Source organism: Stigmatopora nigra, chromosome 4 (genome assembly GCF_051989575.1).
Source record: "Stigmatopora nigra isolate UIUO_SnigA chromosome 4, RoL_Snig_1.1, whole genome shotgun sequence".
Taxonomy (NCBI): Eukaryota; Metazoa; Chordata; class Actinopteri; order Syngnathiformes; family Syngnathidae; genus Stigmatopora; species Stigmatopora nigra.
Window position 1 is genome coordinate 12813298 of NC_135511.1, and position 9527 is coordinate 12822824.

Below are 9527 nucleotides of genomic sequence, written 5' to 3' on the forward strand. Positions count from 1 at the left end.
ATGCTAAAATCATGACAAACATCACAAATTTACTGTCACATTTTATTTCAGTGTTGCTAAAAATATATACAGTTATTACAGGCAAAAACATGAACAATATAGCCAGTCAATGGTTTAGAAAGAAATCAATGATTGACTTATCACAATAAAATGTTTAAAAATGTTTTCACTGTTACTTGACACGCTGTTTATTTACAATAAAAAAAATCATAAGATACACCTCATTGATCTGTATCGTGCTTCAGGAATTTAAAAAAAGTGAGCCCATTAAAGCCACACATATCCCGGCTACCGCAAGTCTAAAAATGAATGACTTTTGTAAAAGCTTGTGGTGAGTCTTAAAAAGGGTCTTAAAAATTGGTTGTGCATAAAATCTTGATATAAAAATTATTCAAAATTTAAGGTCGATGGTCATAGTTGCTGATCATCCTTTTGATGTGGGATAGCTTGGCCCGGAGAAATTTGCATTTCTTCTTCATGTGCTGATAATCATCGGACTGCAATGAAAAGAAATATCCACCAAAAAAAGTTTAAAAATAGGTCATTTCAGTCACAAAAAAAAACATGGCAGACATTTTACATGACTTACTTGCTTAATTTTCTTCAGTTTTGTGTACTCATCCATGGCATCCTGGAAAAAACAAATGCAAGAAAACAAAATAAATACATTTTAGAGCCTTTGAACATATTCCTCAACGAGAAGAATGTTAGTCCATTTAAATGGGGATCGTCGAATTTTGATTTATCTTTTCAAGGCAAACAAGATGCAATTCTGAAAGCGTACAAGTCTATTGACTTAGTCAAACTTGAGTATGATCTATTCAATTATGCCAAGATCCTGAGCCAAATTTAATAGGATGGCAGGAAAATAATCGATTATAGTACCACCAAAATGTATGAGAAAATGTGATTGTGCACATGAAATTAGCACAATGCCACTTACCAGATATTGTGGACTGCCTTCTCTATGCTTGTCCAGTTCTTGATCCACATCAGCAAGGGTCTGGTTGATGTTGTCCAGCTCCCCTTGAATTCTCTTGTACTCATTGTAATCTCGCTCAAATTCTTGTTTGTAGGCCAGACGTTCTTCCTCGTCCATAATGGAAGGAAACAATCTATAGAAGTGAAGAAAATGTGAACAAAAAAATGACCAGGCAAATCAAAATATCGTGTTTTACTTACTTGCTGAAATTCTCCTCAAAGCCGTCCCCTAAATCTGCACCAGTATCGTAATCATTCAAAGCCCGAAGGCCATCCACTGAGCCGGAAATATCAGAATTTCTGCAAACAAGATTCAGATATTTGGTATTATTTTTGGGTCCAAGTCGGAATAAAGATTAAGGAAATAATTCATTCAATAAGTCATTGATTTAGTTGGTAAATGTGTAAAAGATTTTAGGATTCACCTTTAATGACTTGTAAAAAATACTACACAGAAAATTAGAATATCCTGAAAGGCTTGTTTTAACAAGGTAACAATCTTAATGAGATATTTAAATTTACATGTAGTGGCTCAATAAAGAGTTGTTTTCAACTTTAACGTAAAAAAAAAAATCAACTTTTTCTTGCTAGTCTCATTTTTCAGATAGCAATATATATTACTTTGTTTTTAACTTGCCAATTAGGCTGCATGGCTTACCCTGGCAAGTAGAGAGGCTTGTCGTGCTCCATTTGATCAATATAGTCTGGAGGTGCACCAACTTGATCGTTATAGTCATTCATCAGCGTTTCTGGTCCACCTGACACATTTTTGACCTGTAAAAAGAGATCATGTAACACTACTTGTTTATAGTCGAGCATTTTTTTTTTCCTCCGAGGGTGAAAGAGCAGTTTGACGAGTCAAACTTGTTCCGGTACTCTTTGTATGCCGGAATACGACTACGTAAACAGGAATCTAATGATGGCCTTTACAGAAACGCAAATGTCATCTCTGTCAGCTCTTTTGTTTTTGCTTTGGAAGGGAAATGAAGCGAGTAGAATAACCAAGTGTGGACCTGACTTAAGTCAATAACAATATGCAGTGTGATTTTTGGATTTACAACCTACTTCTACTTTATACTCAGTGTTAAAATCTCTTAAGTTGACCACACCCAGAAACTATTGTTGAAATTCTTCACGTGTCACACATAGCGACGTGAGTGGACCTCCAAATATTTCATAAATACAAAATGGAAACAAAAAGAAATGTCCGGTTTATTCTTATGTAGCATTTTTGTAGCCAAATCTAACAACCTTATCTACTATTCTGTGCATTTTGCCCCAAAATTGAATCTCATAGGTACTCACCCACTCTCCAATGCTGTGGTTGTCGTTGACAATTTTCACCTCCTCCCATAGAATTCGGTCCCTGCCCCAGCGCCTAATGCTGGCGCGGGTCTTTACAGCAAACACCAGTAGAATGATGAGGGCTACAAACACCAGGAAGCCCAAGACAATTGCGATGGCCTGCAGAAACCCAAAGATCAATTATCACTCTTCAACCAATTTCTTCCCACTGACCAAAAATTTGCATCTTAGAAGACATTCATTCTTTGTATATGTCAGACTATTGCCCTTTATTTTCTCAGAAAATGTTCCCAAATCTTAAACAGTAGTGCTGCCTTGCGTATTAACGATTTAGACTTATACTTTTGGCAGAAATAACAAAAAACTATACAATGACCTACCAAAAGGTTTGATGTTTTTAAATTTATTCCATCATTTTTGGACTACCAATCCCATTTAAAACCCTGTGGCTCATATATGAACCAATGGTTTTCCTATTAATTTGGAATTATAGTCCAATTAGTGCTGGCAAAAGTTAATCTCACAGAAAAAGGAATATAGATAGCCCCAATGTTTCTAGTCAACTCACCTCTTGGGGCTCCACCACGCAGTAATGGTACAGGTATTGGTTGAGAAAGATCCCCTGGGCCTGGTTTTGATTTTGATACTGGGCACACAGCTGGCGAATCTGATTGTAGTAAATGGAACCCGTGGACTGGGCGGTGGGGTTTACAGCCACCAGGTACACAATGGTGGCAATGAGCATCAAAAATGCCAAGATGGCGCAGATGATGATGGTTGCAAGGTAGAACTTTGACGAATGCGCCGCCTTTTGTCTTGAAATAACCAATATAAAAATGACTAGCACGGCTATGAAGGTGATGGCGGCAATGGCGATGAGGAAGGCCTTTCCAGCCTTAGGATTCATTTGCGTGGTTCCTCCGTAGCCACTGTAGCCACCTCCAGACCCTCCTCCAAAACCTCCACCGATGCTCCCGTACGAGCCGCCGCCGTAGGAGCCGCCACCACCAAAGCCGCCGCCCCCGAAGCCGCCGCCGTACGATCCGCCAAACGAACCGCCGCCGCCCGGAAGCAAGGCACTCCCGCCGATGGCGTTCATGTCGTAGTCCCAGGCGAGCGTTGAGGCCACACAGGCAAACACGGCCACGCACATGATGATGATGATTATACTAAGTATCTTCATCACACCTGGTGGCGAAGTCCAGCGATAGAAGTGGAGCATTTTGTCTCCAGAGCGGTAGGAATATGCCGGATTGGACATGAATTCACTATGTCTGTGTCTGCTGCTATGGCTGCAAGATAAAAAAAAAATGGAAACTTTAATTCCAATTTGGTTTGAATTGCAATGCACATCTGATTTCATGATTCTGAGAGAATAATATTTACACATTTCACCGATGCGTAAAGCAATATCCTTAGCTCAAGCCATTTTTTACCACTAACATCTTCCAGAAGAGCAATCAAAAATCTCCCTAGTTATTGACAAAATAGAAATTTAAATCACAATTTTCTGATCCTAATGGGCCAACAAAGACAGCATTTCCAAAATGCTCACACAAACCGTTTAGATAACCATTTAAAGTATTCCAATGAATGAATTGTCAACTTTTATAGAAAAAAATGTTTCAAAGTATAATGGAACTTGTTCCTTTTGATAGCATACTCACTGTTTGCTGCCATTCGGCTGGTATGGTGGGTTGCTGCTTTTGCCTGGCATGGTGAAGTCCACTTGGAATGTATTATACTACAAAATAAGGCGATCACTTAAAAAAGAAAATGAAGCATGGTCAATTCATTTTATGTCCATTTTTGGCACTTTAATTCACATTTATTTTCCGCTTTTAAATTACGGGATGAATTCACTCATTGTTGCTTAGCCTTTGACAATTACAGTCATTTTTCATAAATTGGCAGTTTCACTCATCTTAAAATATTTTAATTGGAAAAAAATCCCAGCAATATTTCTCCTTAGTTTGTTGGTTCAATCAAAATATTTTCAGCATAAGACAATCTGGTCCGCTGTACTTTGGGCACACTTTGTCTTTGTTTAAACATAGTACTATATTTTCTATTCAAGAAACCATCATTAATCAGCACTTTTTTGAACTATTTTTTTTCTATCAATGATCCCCCAATCTTATTCTAAACAAGGATGAACTGCTTTTTAAATCCAAAATGGCCATTTTTTAACAGATGTGAAATATAGCTGTACCATTTCAAATTTGCCAGACATTAAAATTCATCATGTGTCTCTCAAATCCCATCAGATTGAAACAATGATAAATAACATTACAAAATCTCAACTCCCCACAATTTTGTCATAAATGATCATCTGGTTATTTTCAAGTGCATAATTTTCTTTTGTCTGAGAAGACAAAACAGGAAGCAAACACGCAGGCATAGCAACTCAATAAAAAACATTTGGGAAGAAGCCACCAAATCACAAGTTTCAATGTTGTGCAAACGAATTAAGCAATTGAATGTTTTGAATATTCAACAATAATATGTTAACAATGTGCATCTGACACGATCATTATTATTATTATCATTATAATTTTGGCAACGTGAATCTTTCTTAGGGCGTTAAATTTAAAAATGATGAAAAACATCATGCGGGAACTTACCTTTCTTTGCAAGCTCTAGAAATGATTGATCACAATGACGTTGGGAAAGATGATTCTTGTAGTGCACCTGAGAGAAAATCGGGTTTCAAGGTGTGCTCATCACAGAAGCCCCGCCTTAATGCTACCTGACAAACCTGTTACGCTACTATATGCCCAATCGGCACATCCGTAAGATGCTTTCGGTTGTGACGTGAAACAAAAACATTTTTTTGAAGGAAAAATTCCTATTGTGTTTTGCTTTCGACCGACTGTGTTATATACCAACAAATACCGATACAAGTTTTGACAAGTTTGCCAATGAATGTGTAATACCCCTGAATTTGCATTACCCTGTCACAAATACATTTATGAATGAATGTATAAATTATTAATATAAAAAGATCAACGTTGATTTTTCTTCTTCTATTGAAATAGGAGCAATTTTTGTTGCATAATTGATATATTTTTGGTTGTTGTTGGAAAGGTGTGAAAAGAGGTAAACATGAAAAAAAACCTCAAAATTTGGGACGCAGGATCCTCTAGTGGTGCACAAATGAATTATCCAAGTATACATTCCTTTTAATATAAATTTCCCTTGTTTTTGTTTGCTTTCCAGGTTGGACTTTCTTACATCAAACTGGACATTTTTCTTTTGTCTGTACTGTTTTAACCTACTGCTCAATGTTTCTTTCCTCTTTTTTCACTTATGGCAGGCCTATTTTTTAATTCTTCCTAATTTTAATTTTACACCAAATTACAAAAGGAAACCAAGTATTTGAATTTATTCATATAAAATCTGTGATTTTGAGAAATCATTTACTAAAAATCCAATTAAGTATTGCGACGCAAGATGGCCGTCAGTCTCTTACACTGCCGCTCCACATTTAGATATCTACCTTGACATATTATATGATATCTATGATAGCCTAGTTAGCCCTACTGCACTCATGTATCGGTCATTACAGTGGTAGTTGGATAAAACAGTATTTTTTTGGGATGTACTTTGGTGTGCAAAACCACTGGAATTCCATTTAAATCCTTTTTGAGCAGGTAACTCCACATGGAGGGGCCTCGAAATGTTTCCTTTTAGTCAGAATCATGTTTTGCAGATAACGTTTTGACACGGAATATAAAAGAGACGCTCGTTGTTCAATAAATCCTCCAACAAATAGCTTGACAGGTAAATTCTTGCAGATTTTATGCTGTTATTGGTTTGCTGGTAAGTTCATTTCATACTAATTATATTTGTTCAATGAACCAGTGTTGAAAATAGATTTTCATTTTTTTGTGTAGTTTTATTGGAATGACCTAAAATGTATACAATAGTCAAGGATAAGATATTAGATCTCTTGGTGTATAATTTTTCACTATTAAGGATGTTACTGGTTTCTTATTGCCAACTATTTGTTTTTGTTTTTAGAAATATCAGTCATCATGGATGAAGAACCAGAGAGAACTAAACGTTGGGAAGGTGGCTATGAAAGGACATGGTAAGGTTTACAGTAGAAGACAAGTCTTGAATTGTAGCAAATTTGGAGGGTCATTTTTGTTTTGTTTTTCATTTTCAGGGAAATTTTAAAGGAAGATGAATCAGGATCACTCAAAGCCAGTGTGGAAGAAATTCTGTTCCAGTCCAAAAGGGACAGGTGTGCTTCTGACTTGAGGAATATATTATGGTCATTGACAAAGTTCCATATCAACTCTATAAACTATTCACATGTCATTTCTCCATTTCCAGGATAGTGAAAAGCTCTGGCCAAATTAGACTTGGAATGGTGAGTTGATGGATTTCCTTAGTCTATTTGTGTTTTTATGAATGGAAATATTTTATTGGTCCGCCGACTAGATCATGATAAATAATTTTTAAAGATTTTTACTCTCCCCATTTTCACTGCTTAATCACGGGTGATTATTTTTGTGGTGGCTAAATTCATTTTAAGATTAAAATACCTTTTTTTTTTGTACAAAGTAGATGCGGCATCTTTTTGTGGTGATTGACTCTTCTAGAAGTATGGAGGATCAAGACTTAAAACCAAACCGACTGACTGCAACTCTTAAGGTTTGCGCATTATAAAAGTTATGTTTTCTTAATACATGTATCCACAATTACTTAATTAAATGAGTGGCTTTTTTTTCTTGCTTCAGCTTATGGAGGCTTTTATTGACGAATATTTTGACCAGAATCCTATTAGCCAGGTGAGTGGTAAAAAATACTGCCCCACTAAAGGGTATACTTTTGCGTATAGTATTTATGATGCAACCGTTTTCCGTCAAAAGGCATCAATTTTTTTTCTGGAAAACGCAAAAAACGTGTGTGTTGTCTCATTTCCAGGTTGGAATAATTATGACAAAAAATAAAAGAGCAGAGAAGCTCACTGACTTATCAGGTAATGCACGTGTACATCAGAACATGAGTCTCATTTCTTTTTTCAATGCTCTTTTTTTTTCAGTTAAAATCCATTTCTTTGAATTGTCCACTTCATTTTAACAGGGAACCCCAAAAAGCACATGACCGCTTTAAGGAAAGCTGTAGACACCGTTTGTCTGGGAGAACCATCCTTATACAATTCCCTGAACTTGGCATTACAGACACTGAAGTAGGTTGTGTTTGTTTTTCTGGCTTTCTGTCACCGATTTGATATGCTTTCCTGTAATCTAATGAGAATTTTGCACTTTAAAAAAAAAATACATGATTGCATGAAGACACATGCCTGGACACACAAGCCGGGAGATTTTGATTATCCTAAGCAGCCTTACCACGTGTGACCCAGCCAACATCTATGAGATGATCCAGGTGATGATATCATAATTCACACTTTTAACTCTGTATCAAAAGGCCCTCGTTTAACTTTACACTTTTATCTAGCAATGAACCTATAAATCCATGCCTGACAGGTTATAACTTATTTATTCATTGCCATTGTCAGACCATGAAGTCATTGAAGGTGCGGGTGTCAGTGATTGGCCTGTCAGCGGAAGTTCGGGTGTGCACCATGTTGACCCGGGAAACTGGCGGCACGTACCACGTCATCCTGGATGAGAGCCATTTCAAAGAGCTTCTCCTGACGCTGCACGTGAGACCTCCCCCAGCTAACGCCTCATCCGAATGCTCATTAATACGAATGGGTAAGCAGCACGCTGATGTTTACGTTTATCAGTCTTGTATTCTACATCCTCATCACAAATTGTTAATATTTCAGGGTTTCCCCAGCATACCTTTGCCTCCCTGACAGACCAAAATGCCAAACCCGCTTTCAGCATGGCGTAAGTAACATTTTTATCTCCATTAACTCCTTTATTTGGAAAATTGGGACTGGAATCATGACATCATGGTAAAGAGTAAACTGGTAGAACTGATGATCTTAAGTCTGTTGTTTGTGTTGAAGTTTATTAGATGGCAGTACTGATGCAGGTCTTTCTCTGGGAGGATACTTTTGTCCGCAGTGCCATGGTAACTACACAGAGCTTCCAGTGGAATGTAAAGTCTGTGGTAAGTATGGCTGGAGCACTTTTAGCCCAATTAATTGTGTTTTCACAATGCTTCAAATATGTTCTAGCTTTAAAATGTCCAATATTGTCATGTCATGTTATTTTGTCACCAAGGTTTAACTCTTGTGTCGGCACCACATCTGGCCAGATCCTTTCACCACCTCTTCCCCTTACACGACTTCACTGAAACGCCATTAGGAGACCGCCCAGATAAAAGGTAAGTTTCTAAAGGTTAGCTCTAAAATGATCATACCATGTTGAATAGATGGAGATAATAATTATTTCAGACAAAATTATGCCATTGGAAATTTGTTCTGCGTTGTATAAATGAGCAAATCCTGACTTGAAGCTCTTTCCGTCAGCATTTTTGGATGAATTTTCCAATGCCCTCCACTCTATGTAAACTTCTGTAAACATACAATGATGTTCCAAATAATTTAACTTTTTGCTCTTATCAATTTCAGGTTCTGTGATTCTTGTCAAGGAGAATTAAAAGATAAAACAGTAAGTGTGGCTGATATATTTTAATGTTGAGCTTGATACTATTCCTACAGTTGTAATGAACCTTTACGGTGAGAATGGCATAATTCAAATTTCATTTTACTTGTTCAGTCACAAATTCTCCCTATGTAGTTCTGTCTGGAAAATGTAGTAAATGACCCTTTAGATGCGTAATTCAATGACTTGTATACATGTTTCTTACTATCCACTAGTCTTTTCAAATGACTTTACCTTTGTATATTTCTCTCTTTCTAGATGTTCACTTGCTCATCCTGTAAAAGTGTATTTTGTGTGGAGTGTGATCACTTCATTCACGACTCTCTCCACTGCTGCCCTGGTTGTGTTCACAGTCAACACACCCCTTAAATTCTCACATCACCATTTTTTTTACAAACTAATTAAATGAATCAATCTTGTCAAAAGGTATTGAGTGGGTCATTGAGTAACACAGATCTATAACTATTAAAGTTGTGTAACAAAAACATTTTATGGTGTGACGAGTGGAAATATGAAATTCCAAGTGGGACAGAGAAGGAAAACCAAGTTCTGAAGAACAAGATTAGGCAAAGTTCCTCAAGAATTCAATACATTTATAAATAGCAGAGAAATCCCCGTACCAAGATGGCCACCCGTCCCTTACGCTGACAT

The 9527-nt window shown here is 37.0% G+C and overlaps 2 protein-coding genes across 5 annotated transcripts; one reads left to right on the top strand and one right to left on the bottom strand.

The window, feature by feature from the left end:
- Window positions 1–28: 28 nt before the first annotated feature.
- Window positions 29–5016, bottom strand: LOC144196044 (occludin-like). The gene is made up of 9 exons (XM_077716020.1): window positions 4911–5016; window positions 3954–4049; window positions 2855–3578; window positions 2287–2445; window positions 1640–1755; window positions 1183–1281; window positions 944–1115; window positions 590–631; window positions 29–497 (listed from the first exon to the last, which is right to left on the bottom strand). The coding sequence occupies exons 2-9, from the start codon at window positions 4001–4003 to the stop codon at window positions 399–401; spliced, it is 1461 nt and encodes a 486-aa protein (XP_077572146.1). The 5' UTR covers window positions 4004–4049; window positions 4911–5016; the 3' UTR covers window positions 29–398.
- A 502-nt stretch (window positions 5017–5518) lies between these two features.
- Window positions 5519–9301, top strand: LOC144196054 (general transcription factor IIH subunit 2-like). 4 transcript variants are annotated; one of them, XM_077716034.1, is made up of 15 exons: window positions 5519–6108; window positions 6310–6379; window positions 6458–6535; window positions 6628–6664; window positions 6862–6948; window positions 7035–7085; window positions 7222–7276; window positions 7381–7486; window positions 7593–7683; window positions 7817–8015; window positions 8090–8153; window positions 8276–8379; window positions 8493–8595; window positions 8843–8882; window positions 9135–9301. In XM_077716034.1, exons 2-15 carry the CDS (start codon window positions 6324–6326, stop codon window positions 9243–9245), a joined length of 1182 nt encoding a protein of 393 aa, XP_077572160.1. In that variant the 5' UTR covers window positions 5519–6108; window positions 6310–6323; the 3' UTR covers window positions 9246–9301. The 4 variants fall into 4 exon arrangements, with proteins under 4 accessions (XP_077572160.1, XP_077572159.1, XP_077572161.1 ...); XM_077716033.1 differs by having other exon boundaries at window positions 5521–6069; XM_077716035.1 differs by having other exon boundaries at window positions 5795–5939.
- The last annotated feature ends 226 nt before the right edge of the window (window positions 9302–9527 follow it).